The sequence below is a fragment of the Homarus americanus genome, unplaced genomic scaffold (genome assembly GCF_018991925.1).
Source record: "Homarus americanus isolate GMGI-L3 unplaced genomic scaffold, GMGI_Hamer_2.0 scaffold7626, whole genome shotgun sequence".
Classification (NCBI taxonomy): domain Eukaryota; kingdom Metazoa; phylum Arthropoda; class Malacostraca; order Decapoda; family Nephropidae; genus Homarus; species Homarus americanus.
Genome location: NW_024718273.1, coordinates 13,625,823 through 13,639,042, shown reverse-complemented (window position 1 = coordinate 13,639,042; position 13,220 = coordinate 13,625,823). Strand labels below are relative to the sequence as shown.

General features: G+C 37.0%; 1 protein-coding gene across 4 annotated transcripts in view; it reads right to left on the bottom strand.

Moving 5' to 3' along the window:
* Positions 1–13,116, bottom strand: part of LOC121859422 (histone deacetylase 11-like) — a 30,891-nt gene extending 17,775 nt beyond the window's left edge. The window contains exons 1-4 of one of the 4 annotated variants that reach the window (XM_042356219.1): positions 12,998–13,116; positions 6,413–6,473; positions 3,558–3,696; positions 1,072–1,182 (exon numbers count right to left, since the gene is read on the bottom strand). In XM_042356219.1, the coding sequence (XP_042212153.1) occupies positions 1,072–1,182; positions 3,558–3,696; positions 6,413–6,473; positions 12,998–13,025 (339 nt within the window). In that variant the 5' untranslated portion in view covers positions 13,026–13,116. Of the gene's footprint in view, positions 1–1,071; positions 1,183–3,557; positions 3,697–6,412; positions 6,474–7,250; positions 8,043–12,735 lie in introns of those variants that run through there. The other 3 variants (XM_042356220.1, XM_042356221.1, XM_042356222.1) reach the window with 3 other exon arrangements.
* Between the last annotated feature and the right edge of the window lie 104 nt (positions 13,117–13,220).

Below are 13,220 nucleotides of genomic sequence, written 5' to 3'. Positions count from 1 at the left end.
CTTTCAGTCGATAAATGCTATATACCACAAACACGATATAATACGACTGCCAGATGCCTTTCTCCAAGTTATATTATTTGGTATAGAATAATTTATACCCACAATTCACTATGTATTTTTCAAGGTAAAATTATGATTTAAGTAATAAAATAACCCAGTGTCCAGTACAGAGCTGGTGGCCATATTGGAATTCAATTGAATAGTATTTGATATTCAAAGGATTCTATAAGATTATATAGCCTATTCATATAAGTGTGTCTCCATCAACACTAAGATACACTCCTTAATAGGAGTTTATATGGCCCACTTTGGGTCGAGGGGCCGTCCCAGTTAAAAAATATGCTGAAATTTTGGGAGGGGAATATCATCCCCCCCTCCCCCTAAATATGGCCTTGCGTGATAAAGTGATTTGTAATGGAAGAAAAACTGATGCAAATAACTAAGAAGAGTCAGAAACCAATGGACAAAATCATAATGATTGCTGTGGTGTGAATACACGGGCAGTACTTAGGTGATGGGGCCATCAAAACTCACAACTATGATATTTGACAACCTCAACTTATTTTGAGCACATGCTGTGGAAAAAATTATGAGGATCTACATTATAATTTAGAAGTGGGGGGTAAGGGGGAGATGATAAGACCAATAAAGAAATGAAGGGAAGGGATGAAGGATGTAGAAAAAATGATGGCTGGTAAGCATCCAGTAAGGAATGGTGTGAATGAATGAGAGAAGAGCATGGCAAAGTGGTTTTAGGGATGGATGTGCTTATAAATGGTGATGGTAGGCTGTGTAAAGCAACAGTGATGGACCAAAGGGATATTTTTGGGGCTTGTTGTAGAAGAGAAACACCAAAACAAAACACATGTGCTGCAGCAGTAAGAATGAGTGACTGAGAGTGAATGGAGGAAGAGTCTGTGTCTTCTGTTGGTTCTGGTCATCTAGTCATGTCATGGGAAAATATCTGCAAATTAATAAAAACCATCCTGACAGCAAGGGCTCTCTGTACAGTATGTGGCCTCTTATTATCCCAATGTTGTCTATTTCACTTACATAAATTTGCTTACCTACCTTGAGACTTCTTAGATATGAAGCTGAATGAACCAGCCTTAGGTCAGCCTCTGTTGCTTCATTGGGAGTTGCTAAGTTTAGACCTTTAAGGAGGTTTTTCTTCTTTAAATTCTGAAATAATACAGTACAGACAATCTATAAAACGAGCAGCAGCCAACCACCACCTATATGAGGCATCTAGCATAGCAGAGACGAACTCGCCACTCCCCCAAAATCTGTTTTCTATTATGTTAAAATTTTCCAGGCTTGATCTTTCTATCTGGCCATTGAAATATAGGGTAGTGTGTTCCACGTGGTGTGAGGAGAAATCGTGCCGATCTGATGCTCGTTTATTCAAAACTATGTTTTATTTAGTTTGTCTGTGCTATGTTAGATGCCTCATATACAGTATACATCATGATATTATACAGTACAGTAATGACATTTTAGATGCTCAAAAATGAGGAAAAAATTCTATATTTATATCCAGTTGGTATTTTCCAGATTACCGCAGGAAGGTTTGTAGGAAGCCTCAACATACATCACATTTTAACATTACTGTACTGTATTACTCTATCCTCCTATACAGTACACCCCTGTACTGCCTTAAGCATTTCTCTGTGCAGTACAGTATTCATTATAAATCAATCTATCCAATTCACTCCACATTACTTCTTTCCAAATGATTATACCACCTCAGCACTCTGGGGATCATCCACGTTCATATTGTATGCATAATCTAAAATAAATAAATAAAACAGAGTGAGACAAGCAGCCTATGAAGTATTTCTCCAACAAACTTTGATCCTTCTCTCTGCTGTCAATACTGTGGGTGAACTTGGACAAATGAGATCAATATACAGTCCAGTAGTTTCTGTAGAGACCTATTGTACATAAGACAGCATTTGATTGTCAAAATAAGGTAATAACAAAGTGAAAATCAGTAACTTTTAGCCATTTGTATGACCATATATAAGGCCATTGGTAGAAGGGCATTACAGGTATTACCATATGTAATAATACTAGAAGATAATTATGAAATAGTACTTCAACCCTATGTTTTTATTATTTTAATTTTGTTTTATTGCATATATTGTACTGTACCAGTATACAGCATAATGTATTAAAGCATTCAATCAGTATAGTACCACAAACACACCATATAAATTTCATTTTGGCTTGAAACTTCACCAAAGGGGTACTGGGTACAGTACTGTATCAACAACTAATTATTGGATTATGATCTGTGCTTCTAGAAGAGGGTGATGGTACTGTATTGTGTACCATAGGTGCTGGACAGTAACCCTACTTCACATGTTAAAGTTCAGCAGTTACAAATATTAAAGGATATCCAATTGTACTTAGCTCAATTTGCACTTAGCATATAAATTACAATACAGTATAGTCTGCATTTATGCGGTCAATTGAACCCGCGGAGGTCCGCGTAAACCGAGAAACGCGTAAACGAAATAACAGAACATATGGGATTAATTGAAATAGAGACTGGGCCGACTCCCAAACTCCACTTTTTCCGACACAATACGTGCCTTGTAGTAAAAATAACATCATAATTTTATGATGGTATTGCTACACACATAATATCTAAATAAAAAACTACAAATCTAAAGGTGTTTAACACTTACGTTAGTAGAAGAGATGGGTTGGCACACGTGGATGGCGGCTGGTTCCGAGGCAGAGGTCAGATTAGTTGCCCTCCGGTGAATCACTTTCACTACTCGCAGAGGTTTGCAGGGCCTCCCTGACAAACCCCTCAAAGTCCATATCCTCACTGTCACTATCACTGACTTGGGTTGGCTGTGGTTGTGGTGGGTTGCGGGCGAAGAAGTCCGTAATACTACGTTGACGACTAGCATTGATGTTGTCGTGATAGATCTGGACATACGGCTCCATAACTTTCGACAGAAGGTTATTAGACACTTCATACCGATGCTTGACTGGGTCTTTGTCAAGGATGAGCTTTATCTTCTCCCCCAACTCGATGATTTCCTTCACATAATCATGGCTTGGTCCAGGTAATTCAAGGTTTTTCTGGGGTGGTGGGGGTCCAGCGGAAGCCATTGTGAGGGGAATAGCGGGCACAAGAGAGAACTGTATACGCGGACTGAGAACAATAAGACTGGCCCGGCTAGGTCAGCGACTTCTGGTGGCAGGGCACGTCATGTTACATTAGACCAATCACAGCTAGCGGCGGAGGGAATGCGTGGCCCAATCACAGTCCGATATGTCATATATCAGCGATAACGTAAGAGCGACCTAATGCGCACCCCTTACCGCGCATGGTCAAGAATGGACCGCGTGAGTAAAAAATGCTGGGGCGCGTCTGGACCTCTCCAGCCGCTCAAAAACATAAATGATGAAATTTACCGTGTAATTAAAACATTTCATTCTGGCAAGGCACCGCGTAAATGACCAAAGGCGTAAACAAAAACCGCGTAAATCCAGACTATACTGTACAGTTTATATAATACCAAAACACTGGACATTACCTTAATTACATTCCCCCACTTGCAGGCATCAAATGGATGTAGTTTCTCCAAACCAAGCAAATGGATGTTATATTCATCTCGATACACAATTGGGATGTAATCTACTCCTACATCGACATACAGTTTGCTCTCAGCAGCCCTGAAACAAATGGCACAGTATTATTTTATGTAGCGAGGATCACAGACAAGGTAAAGAAAAAAAATGAAGTACAGTACTGTACAAGTACTGAACTGTAGTTTATTAATTATATATCCAACAAACCTGGAACTGAAAATGAAGTGGATTCAGGAATTTTCTGTACAGTATTTTGGAAATACAGTACAGTACTCTACAGTACTGATATACAGTAAGGAAAAATACACTTAAGGTTAAGGAATGGTGTCCCCACATACAGGTGTTGATGGTTTAATAGTGTCTATATATTTAAGGCCAATTTTACAGTAAACAAGATTTTGCTTGATTATTTTCTAATACCGTAGCTAAAATCTTAGCAGTGACTACTATTGACACATAAGTTTGTGGGTAAAAGCCTGTACAGTAATTTCTTACTGTCTTTATGAAAATATACTGTTCACATTCACTGCAATGTGCAGTCTTATTCAAGATTCTTCGAACACTGCTGGAGACAGCTGACAACTGAAGGCCGTTTGTTTACTATAGTACGTACTATAATATAATGCGAAACAACAAAGCCCAACCATTAATTAAGCAACAGGGAACTATGTAACCAACCACCGATAACCTTTTACATTTGTTCATAATTTTTACTACGTACTATAGTAAACAAATGGCCTTGAGTTGCCAGCTGTCTCCAGCAGTGTTCGAAGAATCTTGAACGAGAATGTACAGTAGAATAGTTTTGTATTTTTTATGCATACAAGGTAATACTGTACTGTATATACATATAAACATGTCTAATTATCATACATAATCATATACAGTACACCTAAATTGTGCTGTAAATACTTGTTAATGAAGGAAAAACTGAAATCCACATGTTTAATTTCCAATGTTATTTAAATGTATGTGAATTTATTATAATTCTTAGGTTACCGTATACTGTACAGTACAGTACAGGAGAACGTCGATTTAAAGATATTCAATTTAAGATTATTGATTTAAAACGACACCCACAATTAAGGACAATGTTTTAATTTAAAGCAAATCCTTCCAATTTTGAGCAAGTCAATCTGGCGCATCATATTTAAAATTCACACCAAATGTTTCTCTGGGCATGCTACACTGTCCTAAGGGCAAAGCTGTACTGTACATGTACTCAAAAATAATGTACTACAGTATAGTCTGCATTTACGCGGTCAATTGAACCCGTGGAGGTCCGCGTAAAACGAGAAACGCATAAACAAAATAACAGAACATATGGGATTAATTGAAATAGAGACTGGGCCGACCCCCAAACTCCACTTTTTCCGACACAATACGTACGTTGTAGTAAAATTAACATCTTAATTTTATGATGGTATGCACACACAATTAATATTTAAGAGAAATATCAATAATATTAGGTTTTTTAACACTTACGTTAGTAGAAAAGATGGCTGGGCACACGGGGATGGGCGGTTGGTTCCGAGGCAGAGGGCAGATTATTGGCCCTCACCTGTATCACTTGTATCAATTGTATCACTATCCACCACAAAGGCTTGCAGGGCCTCTTTGACAAACCCCTCAAAGTCCATATCGTCACTATCACTGACTTGGGAACGGCTGTGGTGGGTGGCGGGTGAAGAACTCGGTAAAATTTGATGACCAGGCGACCTTGTGTGCACCCTGCCCGCGCTGCTTCCCGCGTAAATGATGAAATTTACAGCGTAATTAAAACATTTCATTCTGGCAAGGCACCGCGTAAATGACCAAACGCGTAAACAAAATCCGTGTAATTCCAGACTATACTGTAAATGATTACTAAAATTTTTGTCAAGTGCAAACTATATCATGATTATATTCAAATTAATCACTATCGTATAAGAATTCCAGCAATATAAATTATATTCTCCCCGGTCACTTGTGACATTTTATAAACAAAAAGCAAAAACTCAAATAAACAAATAAATACTTCATTACACCTTCAGCCCCAGCTGTCAAACGTGTCACTGTCACCACCCGCCCCCCCCATCTTCCCAGCAAGGGTTGGGTGGTTATAGGCTTACAGTTGTTATTTTATATAATATCACATACTAAAGTTAGGAGAATATAATTTGCACTGCTAGAATCCTTGCAAGACAGCGAATAATTTGAATATAAATGTCATATATTTTGCACAAGAGATAAATTTTTTAGCCTTTTGTAATAAAACTAATTAGAACATCAAAGTTCAGTGACATTTTATATGAGAAAAACTTAGTCACTCTTAAGGACAGATAAATAAATAAGCACTAGACCTTGGCATCAACTGTCAAACATATCACCTCACCTCCCCCCCTCCCCATCTTCCCATAAGCTGATCCCTAGTAAACAGACCATTTCACATACCATAATTTTAGCTGTGTTGATTTATGAGTGTTTGTTAACATAATACTACAAAAAAAATGTTTTGTTTATTCTAGGAGATGGGCTGAGGTACATCTGGGTAGACTCTCAGTCTTTTTAGTATTTTGTGTTTCCCTCAAGTACCAAATTAAATTATTCCATTGAAACAACACTTCGATTTAGTGCGAATTCGGTTTAAAGCGACCTCTCTTGGAAAGTATCTCGTGTTATATTGACTTTCTACTGTACTACATAATATTGTTTTTGTGGAAAATCATTTTACCTGTACAGTATATGGAATGAATTTAGTCCCAAATTTCTTCATAAATATGGGATTTTACTGTAACAAGTTTTGGTAGTTATTACTTACAGCTCCCTTGGCATGGCATCATTTTCCACTGTTTCTTCTGGGCTGACAGATGCCATTTTACCTGGAAGAAAAAGAAAATATTATATTTATAATCTTGTGTTGACGAATTGAGTTAGTAAAAGTTAATCCTTTATCAAAGTGGTGCACTTTTCAGATAGCTTTCTTTATGTGGTCTTTAATTGTAAATGCGCAATTTATTTGGGTAGAAGTTGAGCAAACCATTATTGGGCTTTGCAGGTGGTGCTACTTGCACTATATCCTGCTTGCTATCATGTGGCATGCTCCAGTTGCAAAAAAAAAATGTTGAAGGCGAAAGGCACTTGTCTTCGAAAGATTTTTTCAGATTTTTTTCAGGTCCGGAAATTATTCAGTAATCACAAGCCAACCACAGAGGTTACGTTTTAGAATTATCCCGTGGTTGGCAAGGGCTGGGTCAGATGGGAAATAAAGGGTTTGAAGAAGTGACCCGTGAGAGACACACCTAAGGACCTATACCGTACAGCAGTGTACAACTCATGGTTAAAAGTAAAAACTGTATATGGTGTATGCTATACAGTATATACAATATACAGTATTGTATTGAAAAGTTTATTACAGTCCTAAACACTATAAAAATACTATACAGTACACTGTACAGGCAATGGAAAAAAAAAACAGTGTAATGGAGCAGTCCCCCCCCTCCCCCCACCATTTGCTGTATGCCTGGGCACGACAATCCCCCCGACAACGTCTGCTCTAAATTGCATTCCCCCCTAACCTCTCCACAGGCCACCACATGCTACTGACATGTAAGGTAAGGGTTGAGATTTCGGAAAGGTTAATAACGAGCATGCTCTACCTGCAGGTCATGTTGCTATTCAGTCACTTTTCTTTGTGCCATACCCTCGATCCACAAAGAGAGCGCATTCTCTGCTTTTTCTTGACAAGGAGCATACATGTCACGGTGTTCTTCTGTGCGCTTCCCATCACATTCGCCCTAATGGTATCTTCCCTTTTCTTTACAGTTCTCACAGTTGACTTATTAGAACAAAGATGCCTGCTGACAGACGTTACGCTTTCACCCTGTGCAAGTCCAGCAAGGAATTTCATTTTCTGTTCCAGTGAAATTACCTTTTTCGTCCTCTTTGGAGTAGCACCACTCATATCACTTGATTTATGCTTTGAGGCCATATTTCAGGGCAAAAATGATAATATGTAGAGTTAATATGAATATATTGAGAGCAGCATCATAGGGATGTTCGCAGGGTCAGAGTCGCTGCAAGAACAAGCATGGAAGGCCGAGAGAGTGCAATAAATGTAGGGGACATTGTGAGCTCACTTGTGTATATTTCAGCCACAACCATCGAGGCCCGTGCCAGGATCCTGGGTGCCCTTCGGCCCTGCTGCAATGGAACCAAAAATTTCCTGCAGTGGCTGTTGAAACTCAAGGATACTTAATACCGGATAAAACAATTAGTAAACTGGTTTGCAATACAGTACAGTATATAAAACTTGGATACAGTACTCTAAGCCGAGGATGGTAAACTTGCCGTCAGTGAGGGTTTACTGTACAGTACAGTACTATACTGTAATAGAAAAGGTAGAGTTTAAAAAAAATCATGTGCATGTACAGATATTTCTAAATTTGTATATATTTAATTTTATTCTATTTTATGATTATAAATAATTAAAATTTTTATTTCTTAGTTATACTGTAATAGCTTTTCAGTTTTAAGATCAAGTTTACCATGAACTTGTTAATAAGTTCAATGGAATCTTTCGAATCCAGCCCCAGAACATCAATACAACTCCACAATTTCTTACATTTTTCAAATGATTTTGCCTCTTTAGACATAACAAGGAAGTGACCAGCAAGTGAAATTAGCAGCAGCAACACCTCCAGGGTAGTTGTATGAGACCCTGCAAGACCATCACTTTAGAGGTAAAGTTGAGGTGATATGGCACATTGAAGCTGGCCAAAGTATAAAGGATTTTATATATATACTGTATATTTTTTGGCGTGTACACATTTAAATAGCATTGCAAAGTGTCATTTCATTATGTGTTGGAGAAGTTTTTTTTTTTTTTGAGGAGCATATCTGCTAATTTATAATAATAATAATCAATGGATAAATAAGATTACATTTATAATTACAGCATTGTATTTGGTTTATGATAAGGTTTTTACCAATACAACCCTATCATAAATTAAGGTACAGTATACCTGTATCAATTTCATCTAAATATACCCTGCAATAAATTATCAAATAACCGACATTATTATGCATGACTAGACATAAACACACACTGCCTTAGTCTTACAGCAATATGGGAAACATCTTGATAGATTTTTCCTGCTATTAGCTACATATACTACAATACTTATAGATATTAGATACTACATTATGTATAAATAGTTTCTACATACATCTTTATAAAATAATTGAGAATAAGTTATTTTGGGGGTAATATTTCCTGTTACTTGGGCAGCTAAACCACCTATTTTAAGGCTAATATTGTATCTGAAAACATCTTTCTCACCTCCAGTAAACTGCAAATCATAATGTATGAATTGTAATTTTCATACTTTGTTTTTCGAGTTTTCTCCAATTTATACTGGACAACACCAGTCTGCTACTATTACTGAGCTTCAACTGTTGTTGACACACCGCACAAACGCTTACCAGTGAATGTTCTACTTGTGAGCCAACATGTCTATCCGGTTCCATGACAAAACCCCAATGGGGTTGTTATTTGTCAACACTAACCTAACCTAAACATGAAAGTGTTTTATTTTATATTTTATATATGAGACTGGGGTTTTGTCCGCTGGGGTTTTATCTGGTCACTGTCTATCCACCACCCCAATAAGGAAAGAAAACACAATCCTAATCAAACCTTCTTACCTTGTAGACATAAGAGATACTGTACTGCATCATCATTAAAGTGGTAATATTTAAGGTCAATGGTCCAGGTTAACCAGCTACTTATTGTAAAATATTTATAGAAGAATACATATTTCATACTTCAAGAATAAAGCAAATTGGGTGGAGGAATACCAATTTTCTTATTCAGGCAATGTACCAAGCTTTTCTCATAAACAAACTCCGTTGCTGCCAATTTTGTTTAGTATATGAACATTAGGGAACATTATCCAATGCTTTGTAGACATTAATAACAATGCTCATGCCATTCCTACAAAATCTACCTTTCTTCTACAGAATGCTGGATAATTAATGAAGTTCTCTTAAGGCTTCAGCCAATGTTGAATTGAAGCTATATTAATTCTTCTTAATGACACGATGTCACTCAAAATATTACTATGTTTTATAACATGCTTTCCTTGTACTGTATCCTTGTTCATGTTAGTATCCACTTGATATAATTATTCATTTTACAGAAGCCTCTTGGCCCTAAGCTTTCGATAGATTCTTTACAGTATTATGATTTGCTGTGAATAAGATGCATCAACAAACCATACCTAACCTAGGATGGAAGTACAAGTATATTATAATTATCATTATTACACAGTGATTATTTGCAGTCATGGATGTTTACATAGTTCTGCTATTTGTCTGGCATTTGTTTTGAGTGGTAGAGGCTGATGATGTCATTATGTTAAGGCCATATGCGATTCTTTTAATCTTAACCAAGAACTGCATTATTATTAACTTAAGTACACCGGTGTCAAGGGAGGCAAGGTTAGTTTAGGTTAGGTACAAAACTGGCATTAATCCAGTTAACACTGGCAGACAATTTTAGCATAAAAAATGTTTTTTGCCAGACCATTTTTTAATGCTTTGTTCGGTTTTGATAGTCACTTTGGGGAAAAGGTGTACAGTAGTTTCAAAGATATGGCCCTTTATTTCCCAAGAAAACTAAATTCCTACACAAGCAGGTAGGGTTTGATGCTGACAGAAATGTATGGTTAAAAACATTAAAAACACATAGTCTAATATACAGTAACCTAACCTAACCTTACCTTGACCTAATCTAACCCTAACTTAACTCGAATGAACCTAACAAAATCCAACTCAAATCATTCCAACCTAACCTCCCCCCCCAATATAACGTAAGAACATAAGAAAATAAGGAGTCTGCAATAGGCCGGTTGGCCTGTGCATAGCAACTCCTGTCGAGAGTTACTACCACTCTCTATAATCCATGAATCTATCTAGCCTCCTTTTAAAACTTTCCAGAGTTCCCGCACTTACTACAAAGTTGCTAAGCTTGTTCCACTCGTCCACCACCGTATTTGTGAACCAGTTTCTTCCTATCTCCCTCCTAAACCTAAACTTATTCAACTTAAATCCATTGCTACGAGTCCTATCCTGCTCGGATATTATAAGAACTTTATCTATATCTCCTCTATTGATTCCTTTCACCCACTTAAATACTTCTATCATATCTCCCCGCACTCTTCATCTTTCTAGGGAATGCAAATTTAGTTTCTTTAATCTATCTTGATATGGAAGGTTTCTAAATCCCGGAATCATTTTCGTCATTCTTCGCTGCACCGACTCCAGTGAATTGATATCCATTCTAAAATAAGGGCACCAGAACTGAACAGCATAATCAAGGTGCGGCCTGACTAGCGCAAGATATAGTTGCAAAAAGACCTCTGCACTCTTATTACTTACACTTCTAGATATAAAACCTAATACTGTACTCTACCTTATTTCGAACATTTACGCACTGTTTCCTAGGCCGTAGGTCCGGGCTTACAAGTACAGTACCCCTAAGTCTATTTCACAAGTTGACTTCTCTAGGTTGATGTTGTTAAGGCTGTATACATTGACAGTATTTGTTCTTCCAATACAGTGATCCCTCGGTTAACGAGCGCCTCGGTTAACGAGATTTCGGTTAACGATTTACCTTCCATAAGATTCTTAACTTTGGTTAACGAGCAATCCCTCGATTAACGAGTGTTTTACGAGCCGACTTCAACATTTTTTCGCTTGCATACGGCGGTCCACCAGCTTTAGTATTAGTCCGCCAATACAGTAATCGGTTCTAGGGCTTAAATTCCTTACTATTTTAGTAAATATCAAGAAGTTTATACTATTCAATAATTTTAAAAGTTTAATATTAACTTTTTTAGTCATTTTAACAATTATTGAACATAATTGAAGGTAAAGAAACTAGTTTCTGACGTGCCATCCAGCCTGTTAACACACCAGACAGGCGTTAGTCTCTCTCTGTTTTCAGTGGAGGTAACATCTTGCTTGAGACTCTCTTCAACTAAATGATTTTTTCTGTGTTTCCAAGCAAATTATTGGTCATTTTGAAATATATTTTGCATATTGACAATATATAATGCAGTGCAGTGTTGATTTAAAGAAAATAATCTTGAATTACACCAAGAGAACTAAAATTGTATGGCTGAAATGGTGCCATGGGGTGACTTCTCTTCCACCCCAATGCCTTCTCTTCTCCCTTCTCCTCCACCCCCATTCTAATTCCCATCATCATCATCATCGAGGAGCCTTCTACATACACACCTCAAAGTAAGTGTACTTTACCTTTTTTGTTGAATTAAGGCAATTTTCGGTGAGCTGGAACCAATTACCCAAAAACCCATTGAAACAATGGTTTCGGTTAACGAGCAACCTGCTGGAACGGATTGTGCTCGTTAACCGAGGGACCACTGTATTAAGTATGCTGCACTTGCTGGTGTTCAATTTCATTTGCCATTTTTCTGACCACTCCTGCAGTTTATTTAAATCCTCCTGTAGTGCATTTGCATCCTACCCTGAATTAATCTGCCGCCCGATACAAATTTTCGGTCCTAAATTTCACAGGGAAAACAAAATTCCCAAAATGAGATACTTTCTACAGTATCCAGTATCATTAAAATCACCTATAAAAACTGCAATATATAACAAACTCTTGTTTGGACCATTTTACACTGATATCTGGATTTTGAGATGCATAACATATTTTTTTGGCCTTTTCGTTATGTAACACAGGTTTCCTGGTCCCCGGGTTCCTACTGTACTAACACTAGATAGACCGCCCATACGGCTAGTAAGCTGATAAGTGGCGAATACTATGATAAAAAAAAAAAAAAAATTACCATCTGTATTGAATTTTCCTCTTGTGGTTAGTCACCAGTACCACCGAAAGAATGAAAACTACAAATTCTAAGCTTCATTCTGGTTTTCTGGAGGTAAGAAGCAATTTTTTTTGTCAATACTGTACATCATTAGCTGCCAATAGGTAAGGTTTAAATGTGTAAGTAAAAGTATTACCTCCTGTTTGAAATACAAATCCTCTACAAAATGTTGAAAAAATCAAACTACAATAATATAACTACCACTACACAATATAAGCACTACACCTACCTACTGGTCTTCAAGGCCACAGATATAGTAACTGAGCACCGAAGCTAAACTTTACGGTAAAAAATTGACTGTACTCTACTACTAATCTTTTCATTAGGAAAGTAACTATAGTCACTCTTCTGCAGTAATTAAAATAAAGGGACTAGTTATTTAAAACTTACAAATAAAGAATATCATTTTCAGCTTAATGGTAACCTTTATTATAATTACTACATATAAGAAGTAAACTAAATACAACAGATACAAAAACGTCTCCTCATACACGGAATGACTATAGTACAAGTTCGCATCAAGAAATTACACTGTGTCACCGATTAAATGATCATATAAGTGTATTATAAAAAAGCTTAACCAATAACTTCCACAAACGTCAGTACACAAGATAACCACGGTGACCATAACACCTCTATAGTAGCGGGTACAAAATAACCTATACTAATTTTATTATCTTATACTAAAACGGTGTGAAATATTATAACATCATA